Below are 25714 nucleotides of genomic sequence, written 5' to 3' on the forward strand. Positions count from 1 at the left end.
TGGTGTATCGAGTGGACAAGGCCTATCTAAGCGATACCAGGTTCTGTGCCTTTAAGCTTGCAGAAGTCAAGTCCCAGCCAGATACTTATCACAGTCTGAAGCCTGCCCAGATTTAGGGTAAGCACCTATCCTGTTCTAAGCAGCAGGATGCACTGGAGACCTCCAGAAGTTCTAAGAGAAGTTTCAGCATTTGAGGAGGACCAAGACGTTCAAATTGCTTGCAGAGCCTCACCTGAATGCCCCAGCCCAAACATTAACACGAGTAATTGATGGTGTCAAGTGAAAGGAAACACCAGACTGCTTAGAGAACAACTGCTGCATGGCCACTTTTCCTCTCAAGAGCTCTGAAATATCTCCCACTCCCTCATTCTTCCTCCCTTCTCTTTCAGGAGAATTTACTTACCGTGATGGCTCACTTGCAGTGCTGGATGAGTCAATGAGAATTCAAGAAACATAAATCCTTATCCCTTTACAGGTAGACAATGCACACAGCCAACTCCTTCTGCTGTCAGTGCCAGAGTGAGATGCTTATGTGGTGCTGTCCAGGCAAAAGTTGGGCAGCTATAGAGAAGTAGCATATATTCTCTCCCTGCTAGGGGCTCAGGAAAAGGAGTTAAAAAAGCTCACAGGTTTCTGTTATTTCATGCCTGCCATAGGAAAACAAGAGCTAGCAAGAAGGCAGCACAAAGCAATACTGAATTAGTTCAAGCACCTTCAGCTCAGATAAAATAAACAGTTATCCCAGCTCTAAATTCTATCTACAGCACATTGATAAGAGGAATGACGTAGGAAATTACTTCTCTGTACACATAAATACACGGGAACACTTTGTCTTCCACCACATTTGTTACCAATGCTCAGGGACATCCCTGTTACATAATCTGGTCTTGTCATTCATCTTATGTAATAAATAAACAGTGTACTAAGCTGACCAAGACAACCCAGGTAAATAACGGCCACCAAATCTGCAGGCTTCGAGAGTCAACACAGCAGCAGCATTTCATCCAAAGTGCTTGTTCACAACGTCTGTTGAAGAAAACTGAGATCGGTTTCCAAATCAGCCACTCCATTTCATTCCCTCAAAGTTCGTCAGTAACAGTACCATTGAATTTGGACAATTCACACTCTTCTTCGAAGTGACAGTTTTGAAGGATGTCCTTGTAATAGTTCTTGAGGTCTGCGTACGTAGAGATGGTTTCATTTGAGTGATGAAAGAGCATTAGCTTTTCATTCAGCAACATCTGCACTTGGTACTCCTCCTTCGAGGTCTTCGCTTGGTCACAGTGGTAGAGCACAAACACCAGGTTGGCTGCATAAGGCACAATCCGGCCACTGCGGAATTTCCGATGCTCCTGGCGCACGTAATTGTTTGCCCGGAGAGGCTCAGCATCTTTGAAGAAGCCCATAAGAGCAAGAAGTGGCTGAAGTGTTTCTGCATGTCCAACTTGTACAATCAAAGGTGACGAAATGGGTTTTGAACTAAAGAAAAGAAAAAAAGGAAAGGATCAGCAAGGGCCTGTGTTTCAAAGCAAACATACCAGCACCACAGCTGTCAGCAGTGAAGGCTTAAAGAAGTAGACTTTGAACTTGCTGTACTTCAATTTGTGATAAGAGCCTGTTTCAGAATTTCAGTACATCACAGGGTTTTATTTAAAAGAAAGAAAGAAAAATCAGCACCTGAGCTTTCTAACCTATGCTTTGTCTCACCTGAAGCTATTGGCTCTTAGGAAGAACATAAGAATTTGTAGTGAACGTCATTAGGCTAGAGCTAGAGCGTAATATAAATCAGTGGAACGCAAGCAAAACCCTGACTTAAGGTGTATATTCATACACTTGGGGCAGCTCTCAGGCTTCCTCTGTGAGTGCAGCTGCTTGTGCTCTTCCCAGCTACGGACAGATCCCGTGAGCATGCTACAGTTCATCACAGAATCACCAAGGTTGGATAATATCTACAAGATCATTCAGTCCAAGGTTTGTAAACAGCATTGCCTTCTCCCATTAAGGATTTTAGACAGGGGCAGCAAATCTGTAAGGCTTTGTTAATGGACAAACCAAATCAAGCCCTCAGCTGTCAGCACGTGGAGGCCCCAGGACATCCCAGCAAATCAGAAAAGGTTGAAAAGGACCACAATGCCCACCTAGTTTCAACCTCCCTGCTATGTGCAGGGTTGCCAACCATCAGACCAGGCAGCCCAGAGCTACATCCAGGCTGGCCTTGATCCATTGTGAAGAGGTGCAACCACTCTCCCATCACAGACCATTTGGAAAACCTCCCTGAGATTTTATTCTATTGTAATTCCATAAGCACTACAGGTTTCACAGATCTGCTGTAGCACAAACCTGTCTCCAACATCTAACAGTTTTTCCCAGGATATTGTGGGGTGGTTAACAGGAATAACTTCAGTTATTGTTGGTGGTTGCTGTTCCCTAACAGCACTGAAGTAACCAAATAATAAAACACAATGAACCACGGAGAAGCTCATCCACAAAGACAAATGATTTACTATTGAAACACAATCTAACAGTTCTGAATACTTAAAAAAAATCTCAATTTTTAAATGTCTTTCTAATAAGCTTTTTTATAAATTAATCCTTGGTGTGGTGAAGAGAAGTTCAGAGACTGTCATCGCTTTAGACCTGGAAAGTTTCAAGGTTTTCACATTACTTTTGCTAGGTTTGGGAGTAAAAGCTTTGCCCAGCTGCTGTAATAAAGGACAAGTGACAGTCTGGTTTCAATATGAAAACTACACCTAACCACAGACTTATCCACACGTTAACTATAGCGAAACCCCACTTCCCTCTGACCTAACCACTACCACCTAATTGCCCACGTGGCAAACATTACTGATTTAACGCACAACCTGCTTTTCCTTCTCCACCATTTATCAGTGCCTGTTACCAGCAGGAGTGCTGCTACTGCTGATCCTGCACCCGCCTGCTCGCCAACAAGATCACGCTCCCTCCACACACAGCCAGCAGAAGCAGTTGGTGATCAAAGCCTAACAGCCTAACCTGGCCTGTCAGATGAGGTGCCACGCTTTGTTCAGCCTAAGGACAGACAGACAGACAGCGGCTCGCAGCAGTTCTGAAGCAGCAGCCCAAGGAACGGCTGCCCCTTGCTTTTTGGAACCACCTCCAAGGGGTGCTCAGAAGCCCGGGTCACACGCTGTCAGACAAAGGGCGACATTTGGCCGCGCTCCTGCTTGCCCTCCACCACTGAAGTCCACCCACAGATGGGGCACATCTTGATTGGCCTGGAAAGGAGGTGTTTCCTCTGCTCTGAAGCAACTGAAAAATGGTTAACTGGGGGACTTGCTTGCAAACACAAACTCTGACCAACTTGGCAGGACAGGCTCTGTATCGCCCACCTGCTACAACCAGTCTTTGTGCAGTGTGAAACGTGCCTCGCACAGCTCCGCTCAGCCTTCTGCCTGTCCTCCCTGGACATGCACATACAGTTATGCACACTTGTCCCTCAGACACATCATGTTAAAAAAAAAAAAAATCAGAAGCTTGCCTGTTTCCTGCTCCAATGAAGCGTTACAGCCACAGAGAGGTTCTGTGTGCTTCCTCCAACCCACACACACCTTTTCTGCATCAAGGTCCACTCACTGCAGATTGCTGCTAGCTCCTCCAGAACCACAGGTTCTGCCTGCATATCCCCCCATTTTATTCATGGCCCTTCTTCCTGGCTACTTCATTTTAAACTCGTAAAGCTTCTGCATCCTTTCTCCTTCCACACCATTCTTCATTCCCCCCCCTTTTACTTGAGTGACCAGCTCACTTTCAGCCTCCTCCACACACCTCACTAGGGTGCACTACACTCCTCTTGTCAGACAACAAATAGGAACAGCAATAAAAATGCTTGCCTAGAGAAGACAGACGGACATTTCTTTTGGCCTCAATTTCCAGCTCAAATGACTAGGTCAGATCTGCAGATTTCAAAGCCCATGAAGTTCCTTCCACAATCCTTCCTGGTTGGAACAATTTCTCTTAGCTTGAAGAAATGTACTGCATTTGCAGCAGCACTTTTTAGCTTCCCATCTTTTCCCCAGCCATGTACAACATGCCTAGATCCAAACAGATCCATCTCCACCAGTGACCTGCCTGTGCCAGTAAAATCAAACATCTATCCCTACCATCCCTTTTCTTACATTTTCGTTCATTTTTACCCAAGAAAGGGATCTTCCCCTCCAGACGCCTCCTTTTCTTTGCTAAGGAAACCAACTGAAGATTTCTTGGAAATCTTCTTTCTCCATGACAGAAATCCAGACTGTATCTCCCAGCTCACTGCATTTACATGCCTGCTGATTTTCCCCTAGAGTTCCAAAAACACTTTGCTTTCAAAGAACCAAGTTGATACTCTTCTGGTATATCATACTTACCAAGATGCTCAGCAATGCTAGTCTCAATTGTTATTTCCACTGACCTGGTCTGCATTTTTATTCTCTCCTGGAGATGCTTTTCCATTTATCCTTGTGCTTTTAAATCATCACACTTGCCAGTCCACAGGAACTCTATGTTTGAAGCCACCACCCACTGGTTGTCACTTCAGACATTTCACTCAAGTCCTTTAAGCACTATTAGGAGAGAAGCACCCAGCTGTAGCAACCCGAAACATTTTAATTTTGCTCCAGCAGCATGCTCGTTTATACCTACCTGCTTGTTTCTAAGTGTGGAAGTTTGTGTCTTTTAGTTTACTGTGCAAGGAAGCCAACAATATCATTTGGAGCCAGAGTCTCCAAAAGGCATTATTCACTGCACTGGATTTTACCACCAACAACCATCCTCTTTTCCTCTCTCTGCCCTCCTAAGCGATGCTAAGATAAAAACGTATTTAACATTGTGGACACCTGTACTGGCATTACAGCAAGGTTTGGCCTTGCTTTTCAGCTGATGCCAGCAGGAATTCTAGAATGGAAGTAAACCTTAAAAACATGGCTAACTTTTTAAAATCAAAACAGCAAAAACAGGAATAAAGTTATAGCACGTACACATACTCACCAAGAGAAGTGTTACAGAACAATCACAAACCTCGTGAAGATAAACATGGAACAAACAAGGAGGTTGTTCTCACTCTAACTACAGTTAGTATTTTGTCTCCTGAAATCCTCATGCTGACAGATCAAACCACTCAGGAGACAAAACAAACCTCTGCCATTCACAGCAGTGCCAGCATATTATTTTAATAAGGATTAAAAATGTTTCACTGGATGATACAACCCCACCTTCTCAACAGCCTCTTTACGACTGTATAATTGAAAGTCTTCCTGGACTCTCAGCAGCACCGGATGTTTGATTTCTTGTCTAGAACTACCCAAGCACTCCCTGTTTAATCCTCATGGTCATGACTATGGTTCAGAGTCTTATTATCTAAGGACAATAAAAATCACCAGTAAGGTTAAAAGAGCAATGGTAAAGTAATACTTTTAATTACAGTGAAATCAATAAGAATTGCCTATTTGCAGCACGTGCACAGGTTACTGCTGTCCAGATGTTTCTGATAAAGTCAAAACAGAAGCACACAGTGCAATCAGTGGAGCACTAAACAGTAGCACAAGCTAATCAAATTCTGAAGGGTCGAGATAGCCACACTCAATCTTCTCTGGGATCAAATAATGACTCAGCATTGCCTATCAGCAGCAAAGTTCTCAATATCGTACTAAAACTACTGATAATCCAAGTTTCCTCCCTCCCCCTTACATTAATAAATGACTTGAGAAAGCACAAAAACCATCTAATTTCCAACTTTTAAGCAAGCTAAAGAAATTGCACGTAAATAAAATCTTGCCATAAAATACTAGGAGTTTGTCTGCAAGTTATTACCAGTGATTGCTATGATGTACAGTTTACAAAGTGCCTCCAATGGAGCAGAAGCAGCTCTCACTGGGCAGAAAGAGCAGCTGAGCTCATTCATGAGACAAGAGGACATCAGCTTCTGCACTGCCCTTGCTGTAACCTTGGAAGTACATCTGACCATAGCTGAAAATGAAGAATGTTCACCAGCACAATCTACCCCCCAGAAGGCCTGTATAGAAGCATGCGATTTATCATTCAGACAATTTTCAGTTCTCCTTGATCTCTGTGGGTTTAACACTGATTCTTCTGCATCAGCACACCCATCTTCAACAGCAGCTTGTTCCTACTCCTCTAGGTCTTCCCATGTACCATCTTGGACACGGAAGAAGTAAGCTTACTTTCAAAAAAAGTTCATTTCCTAAGCACTAATGTGACTTTTGGCTAGCAATAACCCCAAACCCAAGAGATAGTGGGATAAGAAGAAATATTTCCTGCAGCAGCATTTAACTGGCTGACCTTCAAATGTTATGTAAAAATTCCCCCAACAACCTCAGAAGAGAAGTTTTAACAACTGTTAAACAAGAAAGCTTAGACCACATCTTATCCCAGACTGACACACACACACACACACACACAAAAAAAAAAAAAAACAGGACAAAGGACTCAAACCCCTCTATTTTCAGCTATAGCATGAATTCCCCATCAATCCCACGTCCCTCTGTGATTTCTTTCAGGAAAAAAAAGAAAAAAGAAAACAACCAGAAGAACCCTAGATTTGCAAGAGAGCAGCAGAGAGCAGGGAATGCAGGGGTAGTGGTGGACCTCAGAGGTAGCAGAAACCTTAGAGGTATTGTTCTAATGCTGTTAACAGATAGGAAAAGAAAAAAAATCTTTGAAATGATATTAAGTCCTCGTGCATGAAAGTTTCACTCATCCTAGCAGAACAGGGTGCTGTGCTGGTTATTCTCAGAAGTAGTACCAACACAACAGGCCACCACAAACACTGTTGAGATGAACATTTCCTTCTGGCCTAGCAAGGCTGTCCATGAGCTCCTTCATGGAAAAAGCAAGCTTGAAAAGCTGAGAAAGAGCACTCAAAGCTCACCTGTAATTCCAATTAAACAGCAATAACTTTTATCTAGTCTCACGGAAGCTAATGACCCAAAACTAGCTAGGCTTCGTAACACTTAACTTCTGAGATTCTGCAGTTTCAAATGCTCTTTTCCTAATGAACCTACCTCTCACGTTCCCCAGGAACTCTGAGATCAATTGCATCATGGCAGCAGCAGCATGCTGATGCTAAATATTTGTATGCTAGCTGCCAAGTACTGGTTGGTTTTTTTCCTTGTTTTTGAATTCCTTCAATAAAAGGCTATGACCCTAAAAAATGCTGAGATATCTTTCCAGAGGAATTCTGAGAAAGGAAACATTAGGCAATTAATCTGAAGTTAAGTACATTCTGGGAAGTTTCAAAGTCATAAACAGTACTTCAAATGCCTAGGTCCAGGAATAGTCACACTTTCCCAGAGCAGGTCCCCTGTCCTGTCCAGAGAAAAGTCAGTGACCACACACACGCTTCAGAAGCACAGGCACAGGGATGCTGCTGTATGCATTGCAAGCACCCCCAGAGACTCCTGTCTCCACCTAGTTTCTCCAAAAACACCCCTTAAGCCCCACCTTGGAATGATGAAGCTATCAAACTCAAACATACCATACAGTACAAAGTGCCAGGGCCAAGCTGTTTGAGCTGTTTACAGTAGTAGTGGAAGTCACCAATTCCTCTCGTTTCCTGAAATCAAAGCAAGACTTGAATATTTTTCAGGTGTCTCACTGTAAGCAGTACAGCCTATTCACCTGTAGAGCTGACATGCTGTTGTGTGAAACAAACATCTTATTAAAGAAATTTCACCTAGCACTATTCTCTCTGAATGGATCAAGCAACTCTTTGGTACATGATGTATTCACCATGTAATTAGCAGATGAGATTAATCCTGAAGCTCATCACAAGCTCTCCTGGACCGCCCCAAAAAACAGTCCCATACAAAGAGGACACCCCCGAAGCAGTCTTGTAAGAAGCAACAGTATTTACTACTAAATGATTACATAAGGTTATCGATTGTGTTGGGAATGGACCTGTAGAGAGGGAGGGAATTTATAGAGAATAATAAAAGCTATCAATAAATTGGCAAACTAATCTGTTTACATTAAGGCTCAGCCTTGTAAGATTACAAAAATCAATCTCAATCTTGAACAAAGTTCAAATATGTCTTTTTTATTTTTATTTAATAAAAAAAAAAAAACAACTTAAAATCTCTGTACTGGAGGAAACTATCAAATTCTGTTCTAACCTAACTGCATATACAAAGTATTCTGAACCACCAGCCACGCAAACTCTGCGAGCCTTCTAGCAATCCATCTGGACAGTACAGACAGGTATGTTATGTTCTCTTTCAGGAACAAGAAAGGTAGATTTGATAAGCATCTGAAGCTAGAAGAAAAAGGGTAAAATAGCTTTAGTTTTTAGAATAGTTGATATCCTTGAATGGTGTCAAAACCTTTTTTTTTTAAAAAAAAAAAAAAACAAAACTCACCTTTACTCATGGAGCTGTTACTGTTGCTGCATTTCTGAAAGATTAGCAGCTGCATATAGCATTAACTACCAAAACACAGGGATCTCTCATTGACACTCACAGCTCCTGTCTGGTGGTTCCAAGGTTTGCAGGTCCTCCCTCCCATACTTTCTAGCCTATCACAAAGCTTGGCCAACAGATTCAGAAGTTGCTTGTGCAGTTCAGAAGGGCAGATTCAGCTTTGGTTATTCAGCAATATGTTAGAAGGAAAAGAAATTGTAGTAGGTTTCACCCACTAACTGTGTACAATATACACAACTCATACTGAATTGAAAACACATCAAACCAAAAACTCAAAGCTTCTTCCAAGGCAGAGAGCCGCTCATCCATCGCTTCTCTCTCTACCACTGTTAGAAGTCCAAATATCGTAGCTGTGCAAAATTGGACACTAATTCTTCAGTCAAATGCACAGCAGCCTTTTGAGATTCTTCCATAGCAGCACAATGCCGAGTGCAGCAGTACAAGCACATCACTGCCTGTCGGTTTTGCCCACGTAAAGAAGAGTAGGGACATTTTCTGTAAGGTTCCAGTATGGAAAAACAAAGCAACAGTTCAGAGTATTACCACGTTGGCTTCTTTGCCATATAGTTGCATGGTCTGACTGTTTGCTATCCATAACAGATGTGAGAAGAATTTAATCCTTTCCTTTTCACAAAAATAAAGCTCCCAAGTATGCCATTTTAGCACAATTCACCTGGTTTAACTTTACTCCACCCCTATCATATTTTTTTTTTCTTTATAAATAAGAAGCTTTTTATGGGAGAGTTGTGGCACTCAAACTCTACCTAGACATGTAATCACTGTATTGCCTTACAGACAGGCAAGAAGGCCTAGAGGAATGTGGTCTTGGAAGAACCTATTTGACAGTGGTAAGGTCTCAAGGAAAAGGAATTAACCTTTACTGGACATTAGCATTTTATTGCTACTGAAGGTGCTGAAGAATTGAGATGCTAAACATTCATGTCCTAGACATTGAAGTTGTAACTCCAATACCAACTCTCTAATGGTCTTATAGTTAAAATCTTGAGAATTTGAGGAATTTTCATCATTTTCTTAAAGGCCAACTAATCACCAGAAGATAGTTTTCCCAGAAGAAAGAAGAGTGAGCTTTAATAAGGCAACTAATTAGGCAAATAATCAGAAATCTGATGAGCAATCAGATTGCTGGGTCAATAAGTCTTCACGGAAGGAACAGGGTTACAAGTAAAAGCTCTCATTTTATTTGAGCTGTAACAAGGAATGAAAACGAGACAAACTGCTAAATATAAATAATTGAAATATGCTGTAAAATGCAGAGCTGTCAACGCCATTCTCTACCAACAAGCCTAGAACAGAAACGCAAATCCAGACACTGTACCTCCTTGCTGGAGCAGAAATACTCCAACTGCTGCTACTAGATAGCCCAAACTAAGCTTTTCTTTATTAAAAAAAAAAAAAAAAAAGGTATTTGGAGCAACAGTAAGATTCTAGAAATAAAATCATTCTTCCTGTAGTATCAGAATAAATCAGAGATATATCAGTGTTAAACACAGCTAAAGAAAACAACACTTTGCTACCGCAGAGGTTCATTTTCTGAGCAATGAACAGCTGCAGATGTATTTAATCTGTTGCCCCACAGTTGTACCATATCATTAAAGACTATATAACACTATATAGTAATAACAACACATGCATACACAACCAAATATTCTCTGTAGCTAAAAAATGTGCATATTTTCCTTTCGTCTGGTTTGTTGTTCTCACTTGTACTCTCAAATTGCTACAGCTCCCCAGATAAGTCTCCCTCTCCTACACTGGTGGTGGCAGATCTCCACCTACTTTCAAGTTCCCCAGGTTGCCTAACAGAGGCTGTAGTCGAGCCTTCAGTGCTTTAATACTGCCACCTGACGTCGTGGGATGGGGTTACACGCTCCTTTTGCAGAAGGCAATGAGCTCGAGATGCCTTCAGCCCCCGCTTTGGAAGACACAGGGTAAGCAGACTGCTCACCCAGCTTGGAATTTTGCGACATCTCCTTTTTTGCCAGGGTCTCCATTCTTCACATGCGTGCACAAACTCACTACCTGCTTCCATCTAGGGTAACAACAACACAACGAACTGAATAGGGATTCTTCCCAATTACATTTTTACACTGTCTTTAAATATCACAGATCTGTGCAAATATTTTTACTTTTATAATATATTCCAGAAATCACTGAAAATTTTGAAGTCGTCTGCTATTATTTTAAACTTCTGTCAACTTCTTAATATAGGTTTCATTGAATACATCACATCATTCTTCAGACAATGTGCTTTGGATAAATTTTGCTTGATTCATTTCCTTGGCCTTTAGCAGATATAAATCTGTACTTACATTTGTCTATCAGAAACTGGACTACTAGAGATGATCCCCTGGGTTAGGATGTAAGTTCATGTTTTCCAGTTGGTTACCTCCCGCACAATTCAGTGCTTCCATAGAATGGGAGATGTTCTCCTGTGCTTGGGAAGGACTCCTCCCTCTCAGCTACATGTCCTGCAGTATATGCCATGGAATAGCTTTCCCAAATAAAACAACTTTCCTGAAGTTATCCCTGGGAGATCAGCAATCCCTAGGAAGGGGACTGGCAGCAGGCTGGCTAGTTGTTTAGTTGGCTCTTTGCAGACTGCCAGCATACGTATATTGGACTGACTGAAAATGTTCCTCTCTTCCATGCTCTGACAGGGCTCTCCTGGCTGGGAGGAGGCAAGCTTCCTCCCACAAAATCATGACAGTCGTGACTCTCTGTTTATGGTAATGAACAGAGATGAGGGCGTAGCAGCTCCAAGGGCAGCCACAGGAGCCTAAGGGTGAGCTGGTTGGGCTCAATGATCTTAGTGGTGTCTTCCAACCTCAGTGATGATTCCATCAGCTGTGCTCTGTCATTTGGAGGTCCAGCCTCGTGGAGCACGTGCTTGATTCACAAGGGATTAAAACAGCAGCCATGGTGAGCAACAGGGTGATGTAGGATAGGGTGCCTCTCAGCACCTCAGTTTAGGTAGAAAACCCAGTTGTATACCTGCATTTTGGCCTCTCTGGGTCATTTCCTTCCAGGCATCCCTAGAACTGTTTCACTTGCGATTATGTTTGATCACAATTGATTTTCCAGCTTATCAGCAGAAGCTCAGGACTATTCTAGATGGGTTCTAGTGACAAGTTTTAACCAGTGGAGTTTTTAGGTGTTTCTTTTCAAACAAGAAGGGACTAGCAGTGACCATTCTTATGAGGAGGGACCATCCTGATGGACGTCCATCTGCTGGCCTTCATTGCTTCTCCTCAACATCTCACTGCTAAATGACATGTTTTAAATATTACAGTTGAACTTGATGATCCTTATAGATCCCTCCAAACCTGGGATATTCTGTGATTCTGATTCTGTGGCCTAAGCTCTAAGATGGATGAGATTATCTCAATCCTTTACTACTTTGCCTCCCACACCTGCTCTTCCCAAGAAATTTAGGGGCTGCTGAATGAGCTGTCAATAAACCAGAAGTGCAGATGTGAAATTTGTCAATTTTGAAACTTACAGAGTTGATACACAGTTAAGAATTAAAGCTACTTTCTAAGTAGCACTTAAAGATTTTAAAGGCTTTCACTGCTCATAGAATAAATACACTAAAAGCAAGTAGAACTGATCACTCTCCTTATACGAGACAAGCTACATTAAGTTATTCTTTTATGTTTCAGAAGGGCAGGGGGGGTTTGCTCTCCTTGTCTGCTCACTTTTAACCTGCTCTTTATCTCCTCACTGTTTTTATTTTCTATCTTCACAGAAGCAGACACAGCATATATGGAAGCAATCACAGCAGTGTGCTTGTCAATCTGTTCACAGTTGGATGTTAATGACCTGTGGTCTCATGCATTTTTTACTTAGCTTCCCAGGCTGAAGGATACAGGAGTGGTTTATTTAAAGGGCAATCTAGCATAACCACAGCTTTGACTCCACCGCTCTCAACATGAGAGGGATCAGCAGCTCTGACAGCCTGAGATTTCCAAAAACCAGGATGATTTGACAGCACAATGTCCAGGCTGGCTGCAGAGGTTGCTATCAACAGCCACTTCCTTCTGCCCACCTTTCTTTCACAATTATTCCTCAGTGCTATGCTGGTTTCATGCTTATTACTGCCAAGTTCTAGCCTGTTCACAGCAAAATGAAGAGGGCTTAACGCAAAGCGTCTCTGCATCCAGCAGTGAAGCACAACAAAAAGGCCACTGACTGTTCGAGAATTCTGCTTCAACTGACTTGTCAGTCACTTCTATTACTGTTGATGTCTAACTTAGACCTTGATGGGCAAAAATCTAAATGAACAACTTTGCAGTTCTCTTTGCTAAGAAATGATTGGCGTTGCAAAATGCAAGAGGTGGGAAGGGATCTCTGGAGGCTGTATCGCAGGGCACTGTCAAGGCAGCTTTTGGAGATCTCCAAGGAGGAAGACTTTACAATTTCTTTTTTCCTCCAACCCTCTATTTTCAATCTGTCAACTGACTGGGGAAAACAAAGTGCTTTCTTACATGTTATCAAGTAAAAAAATACACACGTATAGCTTCAAGTATCAGTGACTTAAGCTTTTGTTCCTGAAATACAAAATAATTTACATATTTTTGACCTATTTTAGTATTCTAAATTTAGAACTAAAGGCCCAAGGATGCTAGGAATGCAAGTACATCCACCACATACAGCTACTGTTTCTGTATCAGTATCAAATCTGAATTTGGTCACCTCAAGCTACTCATACATCGATTCCAATAAAGGATTTAAATGTACAACCTTTATACAATCTTGATATCACCTCCTTGATTTTGTGTACTTTTGTAAACATTTGTACACTTACCTGCTCAGGTATTGACTCACATGGTTGATCACTAATTCATGAATTTGTAATTCCTCTGTTTGAGCAACAGCATTCATGCAGGTTGTAAATTATTTTCATATGCATGCACTGTTTTTAAGCCTAACACAGCTCTAAAAAATTTTATTACTGGCATTCGAAAGCAAATACAGGTAATTTTGTGACATAAACACCCAAACCTGTAACTAAAGCTTTTGTTTTCTATGCTGTTTTCTCTACGTTACAACAGATCGCTGCTGCTGACTGAAACCAGCTGACAGGAGTAAACAATACACACAATAACGCAGGCATCCTATCTGTAACTTTAAACCTCCAAGGCACGTTGTTAAAGGCAATTTTGAGGGCTGTAAGAGCTCCTGGAAGCAGTACCACTGCTGTTCTTCCTTCTCTGACAAAATGACTTGTCAAACCATGGAACTAACTGAACACAAACCACTTCATCAGACCACCCTCCTCTGAAGACTCTTGCTTGTGCTATCTTTGAGTTTGTTAACAGATACTTGTGGGGTCTAACAACTTCCTACACCTACAGCTCCCAATGGGCAGTTTTGCTGCAGATGAGTAAGGATGTGAAGCTAAATATCCAAGAGAGAGCTCTTGAGCTGGTGGCTAAATTACTGGCCTCATGTTCGTACAACAAACCAAGGCTTTTAGAACAGCTTCAGGGCTCAAATGCCTGTACAGGACACTGAGTATACTGCCTAAGTTTGCCTTTCTGCACTTACAAAGAAGCAGGCATGACAAGGCTGGTTTGCTGCTGCATTTCAGGCTTGGTGGATTCTGCAACAGACAGTTCTCATCTAGGGTTACTGAGTGTTTGGATTCACTTGGAATAATTACTCTTTCGTAATTGCATTTCAGCACCCTCAGCCTGAACAGAAAGGTTTAATAGCACAAGAGATATCAAACACATGAGGAAAAAAACCAAGACTTTCATGCTGAAGTGTTCAAATAACCAGAAAGCAGAATATATCATAATGCTTTTTTTAACCCACAGCCTTTCCACTTTCACCACAAATGCTTTTTAACAAAGACATTTTAAACAAAAAGTTCATTGTTCAGCAAGAAAAAAAACAACCACTGTCAGACACAGTAACTGGCTGTCCCTTGAAGGCCTGTGCAGATCAATAAGTTAAAAGATGGAAATAAATCCACTGGGCACAAGAGCATCAATGAGGAAAAAAAAACACAAAAAACCTATTAACACTCTATGGTAACAATGCTCTGTTAAGGGTTCTATTCTATTACAAATTCTCCTAACCAAACTCTTCCCAGCATTCTTGTGTCTGAAGTGTTTAACTCCTGTTCATATTAAATCCAACTCAGGATTAACCACAGAAAGGCTTGCAGTCAACGCAAAAGCTTTTTTTTTTTTTTTTTAAATTTACCTTCTGCTCTCATCCACTGCTTTGTCCAACTGCTGGAAGATATCCTGGAATAAAATGCAGCTGGAGCGACTATTGATGTCATAGCCATATCCTCTCTTCCAATATTGCTTCAGGTCATTCAGGTACTCCAGTACCTAAAATTACACAGTTTACAAGTTTTTACTATTGCATACAGTGAGGAAAAAAAAAAAACAAAAAAAAAACAATCTGAAAGCCCACCACCTCATTAATGGAGCTTTAACTTCTTACTCCATGCGCATAATTCCACACTGAACACCAACTGCCACTGCATCACTGGGCAATTCAGCTTTGTAGGTCTTCCTGCAGAGCTGCTCAAACACCCCATATTCTACACGTGCCAAATAACCACTTAACCAGCAAGCTTTCCCACCCTCACTAAGTTATTAGAAGGGAACAGCACAAATTCCTGCTGACCTCCTCTTCTTTGAGAGGAGACCACTTCCTCCTGACTCCATTGTCCACCCTTTGGCCAACCACGTCCCTGTGTAGGGGTTTCCTGTCTTAGGCAGGGCTGCTCAGCTTCCTTTAGGAGCCTCTGCAGGGGCCTTGCTGACCATATTTTGCAGTGCAAAATAAATGGCATCATCCTTAATCCCCAAATCTCTCAATCTCTCCAAACGGTAATCAGGTGCTTTTTGAATAAAGGAGAATCCAAAGCAAGGCATATTTATCCAGGTTCTACTACTTTTATTAACAGGAATTAGATTTAGAGATCTGACGGGCTTCAAAAAAAGAAGTCACAGAGGACCTAAAAGACCTTATTAGCTGTCTTCTAGTCAAGACATTTTATCATATAAAAATAATATACGCTAAACAAAGTTGTCCAGAGCATTTCAGGTGTTACAGAAAGAAAAAGCATTTCACAAATTAAGTGTGCAATAGGAAAAGATTATTTTAACCAGGACAAATTAAGGCTCTGCCAGTATTTAAGTCTGAATGAAGAAGGTATTTCAATCCTACTGTTTGATTAACCCACAGCTCTTTGGAGACCAATGCAGCACTAATGAAGCACTGAACCTAATGAAGTTGAAGAACGAGGGGCACAGAACTTCTGTCTGCCCACAAAACAACATGCAAACACTGAAGCATCTTCTGAAGGCTTCTCAAATCTCTCTGCCCTCTCCATTTAGCACCTACCTTAGCATCCTCTTCACTGAAGAGCGAACACCATGGGGAGGTCACATTTTTTATAGCCAACTCGTATGAGCAAGTGAGGAAAGCCACTTGTACAAGATCTGCAATAAATCCAAGAAACCAGCAGAAGATAAAACCACCACCACAGAACTAGCAACTTTCTCCCAACTCTCCCCTAAAACAAGTAACTACAATTCAGTGCTGAGAACAATCATCAGTCCAAACGCCAAGCAACAAAGTTTCCAATAGAGTTATTGTGCAGAATGCAAATTCCAGACTGTGGGCTCTTCACATTCCAGTCAGTATGATGGAGAAACAAACCACCACATTCCACACTGATGCACATGTGATGGGTGCCCACTGCTGGGATATCCTTACTACCACAGAAGGCAGAAGAGGGGCAGGTGGAGGTGTGCCTGCTCACTGCGGAGCAGCCTCTGGCTGCTGCTCTCAACCTGCACGCTGCTGGCTGGGTTTGAGCTGCAGCGTGCTGTGGTTTTAGGACTGCATCTTTGGGGGAATGCTGGAAATGACAACAGTGCCTATGGCCAGGGGCTTCCTGAGCGCAGGAAGCGTGCTCCTTCTGGACCAGCGAAGGTATAACACAGACACATCCACCTTCCCCTTCAACTCTCTGTGCGCCTGAACGGCAACATTTCACAAATGAAGAATTAAAAGATAATGCACTCGTAACTCAAAGCAAAGGTAAAGTTGAGCCCCCAAAACAAAGGCAAAGCTGCTGCCTTCCGCTCGTCTCTAAGGAAGATACCTCCAAAGGTGTTTCCTTTCTGCTGGCTAACAAGCACGCACTACTGCAGCCCCACACGCCGAGAGCCGCACGGCTGCACCTGGTTCAGCCTGTGCTTTAAGCACGAACTCTGCATAACGCAGCGCGTTCCGCGTCACGCCGAGCACAGCGCACCCGCGGCTCCCATACCTGCGTTCAGCTCCGCGGCCGGCAGACACAGCGCACTCGCCACCTTCTCCAACACCTTCCTCATCTCCGGGCCCTCCTTGAAGGCGTTCACTTGGTACATGGCCGTGTCGTTGTCCTCCACCAAGGCCACGAACTTGTCGCAGTGATCAAAAAACCTCATCAGGGCGTCGTTGACTTCGATCTCGGTCTCTGCAAGGGAAAGCGGCGCTCAGCGCGGGGCTCGTTCCCCGCGGGAGGCGGAGGACGGGACGGAGGAGAACGGGAACGGCTCGGCGGCGGAGGGCCGGCCGGGCACAGCGGACCGAGGGCGGCCGCGCATCCCGCGCTCACCGTCGGCGCCGAGGCTGAGCGAGGGCCCGAGGCCGCGCCGGAAGGCCGCGCCGCTCTGCAGGCAGCGGTGCTTGGAGCTGCTGGCCAGCGCCAGGCGGCGGCGGGCGGCGAAGAGCGCGGGGAAGCGGGCGGCCAGGCGGCGCGCCAGGTGCTCCATGTCGCGGCGGCCCCGCGGCGCCAGCCGCCCGTCGAGGCTCTCCTCGTACCACATCGGCCAGGCGGCCAGCGCGGCGGCGGCGGGGCAGGACGGGGCGGCGGCGCGGCGGAGACGGCCGTGCAGCTCGGCCAGGCGGCGGATCTGCCCGGCCGTGGGGTAGCGGGTGCCGTGGCGGAGCACGGCGCGGAGCTGCAGCGGGGCGCAGGCGGCGGGCAGCCGGGCGGCGGCGGCGTGGGGCCCGAGGGACAGCGGGTCCTCCGCCAGGTGCGGGTTCACCTCCTCGTAGCGGGACTTGGTGCCGAAGTAGCCGCCCAGCCCCGCGCTCGCCACCGCTACCAGAAGCGGCAGCAGGCAGGCGGCGCGGCGCGGCGCCATGGCGGCGGACGCAGGAAGAGGAGGAGCGGCGCGGCCGTGCGGCCCCGGGCTCCCCTCGTCTCTCGTCTCCCTTCGCCGCGGCAGCCGCGCCCCAGCGCCTCGCCGCCCGCTCGAGAGCTGGAGGGCAGACTGGGGCGGGGCGGGGCGGAGCCGCGGCCTCAGGGGATTTGGGCGGGCGGGGCGGTGCCGAGGGGCTGGTGCCGTCACGGTGTGCCCGGAAAAGTGCAAAGGGGCGAAAAGAGGCGTCCCGTGGGAAAGGCTGCCCGACTGATGCAGCGGGGGTGAAGCAGCTCGAGCAAAGGGAACACCGCATGAGCAGAGCTCCCCTGAGCCTCTTCTGCTCCGGGCTGTACCACCTCAGCTGCTTCCCATAAGACTTGTGCTCCGCACCCCTCTCAGCTCTGCCGCCCTTCTCGGGACGTGCTCCACTCCTTCTTACAGTGAGGGCCCAGCGCTGAACGCAGCACTGAGGTGCGGCCTCACCAGGGCTGAGTACGGAGGGATGGATCACCTCCTGTTGGCTGCGCTGCTTCTGCTGCTAGCCAGGATAGAATCACAGAATCACTAAGGTTGGAAAAGACCTATAAGATCAGCCATCCACCCATCACCAATGGTTCTCGCTAAACCATATCCCTCAACACAACATCCAAACCTTCCTTGAACACCTCCAGGGAAGGGGACTCCACCACCTCCCTGGGCAGCCCATTCCAGTGCCTGACCACTCTTCCAGAGAAGTAGTATTTCCTAATATCCAGCCTGAATCTTCCCTGGCACAGCTTGAAACCATTCCCTCTAGTCCTATCACCAGTTACACGAGAGAAGAGGCCGACCCCCAGCTCGCTACAACCTCCCTTCAGGTAGTTATAGAGAGCAATAAGGTCTCCCCTGAGCCTCCTCTTCTCCAGACTGAACAATCCCAGCTCCCTCAGCCGCTCCTCATAAGGCCTGTGCTCCAGACCCCTCACCAGCTTTGTTGCCCTTCTTTGAACACGCTCCAGGGCCTCAATGTCTTTCTTGCAGTGAGGGGCCCAGAACTGGACACAGTACTTGAGGTGTAGATAGAGAGAGATAGACAGAGGCTCGAACAGTGCAGGCAAGCCTTTAAAGCTGATAGAGAAAGGGGGAAGAGAAGTGTGGGGATAAGGAGGTGTTCCAGAGCTCTGGAGGCTCTGTTAAACCACAGCGCGGTGCCGCGGCCATCTTGCCGTGATGCTGCATGCACTGTTTCTCGGTGGCTTGGGAAAGGAAACACAGTAGTATTGCAAGGTCAGTTATCTTGTTGATGGAGGCTTTGGTTTGAGCCTCTTTGTTGTGAAAGGTTAGTCCTCACCAAGTGTAATGGAAACCTTCAGGGTATGTTGTAGAATTTGTTAACAGCGAGGATTTCATTCTGTGTGTCTCACAGGGACCTGGCTAATAAGGGATCGGATTTGTCATCTCTTAAAACCTAGCAGCAAGTGTGTCACCTGTCAGCAAATTAGCCTCACTTGAGAAGTAACACACCTGGTTATTCTGGTTGCAGCTACATCTCAGTTGCAGGGCTTGGTACTTACCTGGGTTTCTTGCTGTTCACAGCCTGCTCATCTGGGCTTTGCCTTCTATGATTCCTGAAGCTATACTGAGGATCTGAAGAAGGGCAAACAGTCCTATGTTGACTCAGAAAATGATCTCCCCAGTAGCACATTAAGCAGATAAACAAACTTAGCAATTGCACAGACATTTTGGTGGTTACGGAGGTATTTTGCAAAGGGCTTGAATTAAGCACAGAAAACATGAATGTTTGTCTGAGAAAGTGTGGTGAATAGCTAGCTATTAAAAAGAAATGCAGTCTACTGTGTAACACGGTGGTAATCAAAGTCAGTGGGACAAATACAAGTGTGTTGTCTAGTACAGCTCATTTAGATGCAAACAATCCCTCAGGAATGATTCCAGGGAGCTTTCCAACAAAGCTGGGTTAAATTGGTAAGTAGGCATTTCAAGACCGGTGCAGAGAACTGATTTAGATTTCAGTTTAAAAAGAGGTCCAGAGGGAGAAAAACACAAATGCTTCCTCACGTTTTCGAGTGATTTGTTCAGTTTACATTTGGCATATCTAAGCACCAGTCATTTCCTGCATGTTGTCTTTTCTGACAAAATCAACATGACACCACCGACAGTGCAATTTTCAGAAAACACTGCTGTAGGTTATTTTGACGCCTATTGTAGATATTTTGCAAAACACCAGGAAAAAAAATAGACAAATTCTGTCTTCTACATAGTTACTCACTCTAACGATCTGTAATTGATTTTAGTAGGCAAATGACTTTGCATATTATGGCGGCGTGCTCATGAGCTTAACTGTGTAAGAAAAAGAATACTCACGGAGTTTTTCATTGGAGATGGGAAATCTTCAGATGTACAAAGTTCAAAAATACCAAGTGTTAGTTCTGAGAGTGCTTAGAGACTGATATATGATGGCAGTTTCCATTCTGCAAAGGGAATGCTATGTCACGAATTCATAGTGCAGACAGTTACCCCCTACAGCAATTCCTGACATGCTCCTGTCACTCCTATCCCTCTGGAAACACTGCATTAAATCAATCAGTTGTGTAGCTTTGACGTGTTTCAAAGGATTTTTTCCTATGCACCTGTTAAGACAGGGAAAAATCTTATCCATACCAAACTGTTCTATGAGAGGCCTTCCCTTTCTTTGTTTCTGAGATATTAAGGGACATAAAGGCTCACTTGTGTCCCTGGACTGATCTGTGCTGCTTATTTGAAAATCTGCTCACAGAATCACAGAGGAGATTTCCAAATGCTGAAAACATTATTTATATGATTGTACATGAAGCTGAGCTTCTTTCAGAACCTCTGTGCAAAGCATTTACCGCCTTCAGAAATAAAGCAAGACCAGATGACTCGGATGCTTAACGCCTATGCAGCCAAGTCAAGGTATGTGAACATCATTGCTCGGATGGTTTTACGGTGAGTCAGAGACCAACTGGCCAAGGGAGTTAGAATCTGTGGTTAGTTAAGTGCAAACCCATTCTGGGTGCTGAAAATAGCATTTTTTCTCCTTCAAAGATTTTCCTCAGATTTCCTTCCCTGAGAACAGCTCCACTTCATACTCCACAACTCTGGACTAAGAGTTTCCACAGCAACAAAGGCACCATTTTCACCCTTCATAAATGTTGTGATGCCCCTTGTCTTTTTTTATGTTTAAATGGGGAGCATAAATAAATAAATAAAATTGCAACTATGCCCACCCCAAATCCTTTTATAACAACATCGAATTGTTACCTCTTTTGTTGTCCTTCATCTTTCTTGCATTGTTTCTCTGTAGGTTCAAGTATGATGATGCTGTGGCTGGTTAATTCATGTTATGTTTCCATTCACTAGCTTTTTTTTTTTGTCAGTTTCACTATAGTCAAACCAGTGCCAAGGAACTGACCTGCATTATTTCCTTTTTCTTAATGTCCTGTGGATTTTCTGTGTAAGCACATCAAATTTCTAACCAAGCTATATCTGCAGTGCAACTGGGAAAGTTAATGCACTAAGCTCTTCTGAAAACACCTTTTCTTATGAAGCTGCCTTGTGCTTCAGTGCTGCTGGGTGAGATGGTGGCATCTAGAAGCCCTCTGCCAGTTGGCATCACATTCCTGCCGTGTCATCAGTGCTGCTCAATTTGGGTGCATGTTTTTGTATTCTAAGTGCAAGATTGCTTTCAGTTGGTGACACTCACAGATCCTCTGTGCTTTTTTTTTTTTTTTTTGGAATTTAAGCTCTTCAGAGGCACCTTCTCTTATCTTAGGGAGTCCTTTGTCTTCCATGTATATGAAGATGATGTATATATGATGATGATATGGAAAGGGATGGGATTTTCCTTAGCTGATGCCACATTTTGGTTGGCGATCTGAGAACTGGAAAAGGAACAACGCATACACTGCTAATTATTGCTTTCCACAGAAAGTGTGGAGTTCAGATCTCATCCATTCTACCCTAATGGAGAGAGAGCACCCATTTCCTCATACATCTGGCTGCACTGCAGTTTTCGTGCCATGCTGGTCTAGAGCTCGCAGGACTGCAGCCTGTCAATAGTTACCATGACTGGGCTGCTGCTTCTGGAGATCTCCTTTCCAGTTCCTTGCTCCCATTGCCAAAGGTCATTGGCTACTTTAGAGCTGCTCACAGCATGATCTCTTTGAGGCTGAGATCAGAGGCTTTTCCCAGAGCAACCTGAGGTCTGCTTCTCCATCGGGCTGCTTCATTTAATGGTTTATAACTAGGGTGGACTCATCCAGCCTTGACCTTGATTAACCTTCAGTTTGCCTACATTCCTAACTGTGTTTATATCTCTGTTCTCTTGGCCTTTTCCCACCCTGCTGTTTCAGTTAGCTGCTCAGCAGTTGGGGTATCAGTCCGGTTTGGTCACAAATGGAGAGGACAGTGCTCTTGGAACCCCTGGGTGTTGTAATATGCATAGGATCATGGCTCGGGTCTCTCACTTCTGGCATTACATATTTAAAGTGCTCAATTGATGTGACATAGCTGCATGGGACTCAACGTCACATGGTTTGTTTGCCCAGAAAATATAGAAGCCTTAGGGCTCCTAACTGCTTTGACCTCTTTTCAAGCAGATTTTCTGGTCTTCCATTATAGCTTCACCCTGTGTGGGCAACTATATCAGGACGGCAACCCCATAATTAAGTGGCTTGTCTTCCCGGAGCACGTCAAGCCCTTCCAGTTCCCATACAGCAAACACACTGAGGTCATGGAGTGGCTTGGAAATGTAGGGATAAATTCAGAAACCCTCAGAACCCAGCCAAGCTGAGTTTTCCAAAAGAGTCAAGATACATAATAAGTTTCTTCTTCCACACTGAGAAAACTCACAATGTAGATGTGTGTCAAATATATGGAAAAGGTAAATTGCTGGATTTTATTTTCCCCAAATAGCAAGCAAACAAACAAACAAGCAAACAAACAAAACCAACAAAAACTGAAAAAAAAAAAATCAAAACCAAAACCAAAAAAACACAAACAAACAAACAAACAAAAAAACCCTACCCCAAACCTCAAAGATTTTAATGCACTCCAGGCAAGGGACTAGTTAGAATAGTGAATACTGGAAGAACTGGCAAGTGTAATCCAGTGGGAACTTTTTATAGTAGTTTCTCAGACTGGATTTAGCCTCGGATAACTGAGGAATCATAAAAAGTATATTCCAAGCAAAAGTCAGCAGAGCTTGAGGAGATTTGTTCCTCTGCCCTCTGCAGTCTGTTCTTCAGCAGATTTTGAAGAATAATTAAGATACATTCAAAATGGAATAACATTTTAGTTTTCATATAGCACAATACAGGGTAAATATTAAAGAAGAGAAATGGGGATGGAGCATACATAACAGTTTGTGCTAAGGCACAAAGCTTAGCACTGAGCCAGCAACAGAGAAAACCTGTTGGAGGTGGGCTGAAATTTACCTCTTGTAACAAACAATAGGAATTTCCGCTGCAAACCATCAACTCAAACTAATGAAAGAGGAGGAAAGCAAAAACAGGCCAGATAATTTCCAGGCAACTGTGAGACATCCAAGTGGCATCGCTATGTAACGGCAAGCACACATTTAAGGTAGGTCAGAGGAAACAGCAGTAGTACAGATGGGAAAAGATTAATGCTACCCACAGCAGGTATCGCTGTGATTGCATCTGGAAAGCTGCACGATGAGTGCTGGCCATCCACAGTCACCTCTGGCATGGTGCAAATCATGGGAGAGGATGCTGTGGTGGATGTAAACAGGACATGAGTAAATGAGGGCTGGGTGTCAGGAGGTTTCTTATTGGGAAGGGCTGGCTTTGGGAACAGTGTTCCACACACAGAAGACCTGGCTAAGCTCAGGATAAAGTTATCAAGCTCGGTGAGATGAATGAGGCTCTCTGCCTCATACCGCTCTGCTTCTTGCCAGAGAGCAGCAGCAGCTTCAAGCCTGCAAGCATGCTTTTACAATGAGGCTTCTTGCCCCAGGCAGCAGGATGTTACAGTGGGAGCGTGACTTTCCCTGACCAGTGCCATTCATCCCTGCATGAAAAGAGGGACAGAAGAGCTTTGAAAGAGCTTTAGAAAAATTCAGTGTCAGGAGTTGATGTGAAACAAATCCAACTGTCCTATGCTGCATTCAAAGCCACACTGCATTAAATCAGTCAGGATGAACAGAAGATGGGCAGTTTGCCAACATACTCAGCAGAAGTACAGTCATGGTTGGTCAGCAGATTTCTAAAATTACAGCCATCACCTAAGAGAGATTTTCTTCACTTTCAATCCACCTTTTTGACAGATTCAGTAAATAAAACATAGTCCAGTAGCACTTCTCCCAATCCAGAAGTATCAAATTGTCCTTACGATTATGCATGTTAAATTCCTTCTGTCTTTTCCATTCTTTCTCATAGGCCCTCTTTTCTTTAAAAAAAACATTGATCATCAATGCTATCATAAGAAAAACCTGAAGAAGGCTGCTGTTTTACAGATATTTCTCACGGCTTCTAATCCTCCTTCTTGGAAGCAATTAAAATTCCATTCAAAATCTCTTTCTTACGTAGAGTAGTAAACTTTGCCCATTTTTTTCCCACAGGAGATAACAACTCACTGCTGGCTCACTTTTCATTTTTCTCAGAGTGTTCTTTGCTGCCCTATTTTGTTCAGATTTCTTCACTTTTACACTTGAGGGATGACAAGGCAGAGAGATTATTACACTTGCCAGTGCCCCCATGCAAGAGGAGAAGCAAATTAATTCCTGTACCATTTCAGAGCTAGAAAAAAGTCAGATACTCACTCTGCCCTCCCTGAATCTGTAGCACTGCTAGAAGTACATCAGAGTACTGGTAGTAAGGGTGGCTGTGTCAGCTGCTGATATACCTGATGGATGGCATACAGCACATTTCCAAAATATTTTGGGTTGGGCGCTTTGGGGAAGCTATCAAGCAAGCTCTTTTGGAAAGTCTGCAAATTAATTGGGTGCAGCAGAATTGCCAGGTCACAGCAACCAAGGCTGAGCACAAGGTGAGAAGGCATGGCTAACTCAGGTACGAGCAATGCACCTGAGTGACCAGAAGGGCTGCAGCCTGGATCCACCCCTCCTCACCTCATTTAAGGGTTAGCAGCTGTGGGAGCAGCATCTCTCTGGATAGAGGTTGTACTTCTGTTGAGCTGTCACTGGTTGTTGGAAGGATGAGCCAATTTTCCTTCTTTACTACTTGCTATTGCTCCATAGTGCCTGTATCCCATTTGAAGTCACTGTCTTTGCCTTCTTTTTGCCATACAGTGGGTCTCATATTCAATCAAGAGATGAAGATGAAACAGGCCTTAATGTGACGATAAAGGGAGAGGACGGGGTGGTCCAGAGAGTTGAATGTGTTACTTAGGAGAAAGACAAAGGCAGATTCCATGTTCATACCATCTCTGCTATAGTAATACAATATAAATAAAGCCCCTTCTGGCCCTGTGAAGCCCTGATTACTTCAGAGGGCCGAGCATCCAAAGAAAGGTCGTTCTTACAGCTGCCTTTGCTGGGTTTCCCTGGTTGCTGCTGGCATTTGGACAGCCTTACTGGCCTTCCGAGAGACTTCAGAACAGTTTTGGGTAACGTGGCATTTCCCTTGGCAATCAGCATGGCTGGGTCTTCCGTCTGCATTAGGACTAACACCTGCATAAGCTCACACGTTGCTTTTTGTGGCTTCTGTCTTCCTAATTATTGCTCTGTTTTTCTTAGATGGAAAAACAGGTGTTCTGTTTGGCGTTTGCTCTTCATTAAATGCATTAATAGGGCATCTATATATAGACAGATGCAATCAACAATTATTTTTTTGGTGTGCTATTTTTTAGCACAGGTTTCAGAACCTGTTTGCTCAACTTCTATTTTACTTATAAAGAGGAAGCTGTGGGAATTGCTTGGTCTCTTTTGTAAGTCATTTTTCTACCTTTGTAGCTTATTGCCCTTGAAGAGGGACAGATAGGCTTTCTCCATTATTTTTAGACAGAGGTGGTTTAGAGCTTATTACGATTTTTAAGGAGTCGATGATATTAGTCACAGTGGTAACCTCTAGGGGCCTTCTT

At 44.1% G+C, this 25714-nt stretch overlaps 2 protein-coding genes across 2 annotated transcripts in view; both read right to left on the reverse strand.

The window, feature by feature from the left end:
- PAPSS2 (3'-phosphoadenosine 5'-phosphosulfate synthase 2) overlaps positions 1 to 1056 on the reverse strand; it is a 41479-nt gene extending 40423 nt beyond the window's left edge. The window contains exon 1 of the mRNA XM_090144703.1: positions 404 to 1056. The gene's annotated coding sequence lies outside the window, so the exon portion shown is untranslated. The remainder of the gene's footprint in view (positions 1 to 403) is intronic.
- A 20-nt stretch (positions 1057 to 1076) lies between these two features.
- On the reverse strand, positions 1077 to 17775 carry MINPP1 (multiple inositol-polyphosphate phosphatase 1). Its single transcript, XM_031602535.2, has 5 exons — positions 17104 to 17775; positions 16774 to 16962; positions 15840 to 15937; positions 14682 to 14815; positions 1077 to 1479 (listed from the first exon to the last, which is right to left on the reverse strand). Exons 1-5 carry the CDS (start codon positions 17633 to 17635, stop codon positions 1080 to 1082), a joined length of 1353 nt encoding a protein of 450 aa, XP_031458395.2. The 5' UTR covers positions 17636 to 17775; the 3' UTR covers positions 1077 to 1079.
- Positions 17776 to 25714: the final 7939 nt, after the last annotated feature.

Source organism: Phasianus colchicus, chromosome 8 (assembly GCF_987193195.1).
Source record: "Phasianus colchicus chromosome 8, bPhaCol1.hap1.1, whole genome shotgun sequence".
In the NCBI taxonomy this organism is placed as follows: domain Eukaryota; kingdom Metazoa; phylum Chordata; class Aves; order Galliformes; family Phasianidae; genus Phasianus; species Phasianus colchicus.

Coding starts and splice junctions, on each gene's coding strand:
- MINPP1 (XM_031602535.2), bottom strand. CDS start 17,635: ATGGCGCCGCGCCGCGCCGCCTGCCTGCTGCCGCTTCTGGTAGCGGTG. Junction 14,816..15,839: donor TCAGTGAAGAGGATGCTAAG/GTAGGTGCTAAA, acceptor GTGTAATTTTAG/GTACTGGAGTACCTGAATGA. Junction 1,480..14,681: donor GCAGTGGATGAGAGCAGAAG/GTAAATTTAAAA, acceptor TCTTTTCTTTAG/TTCAAAACCCATTTCGTCAC.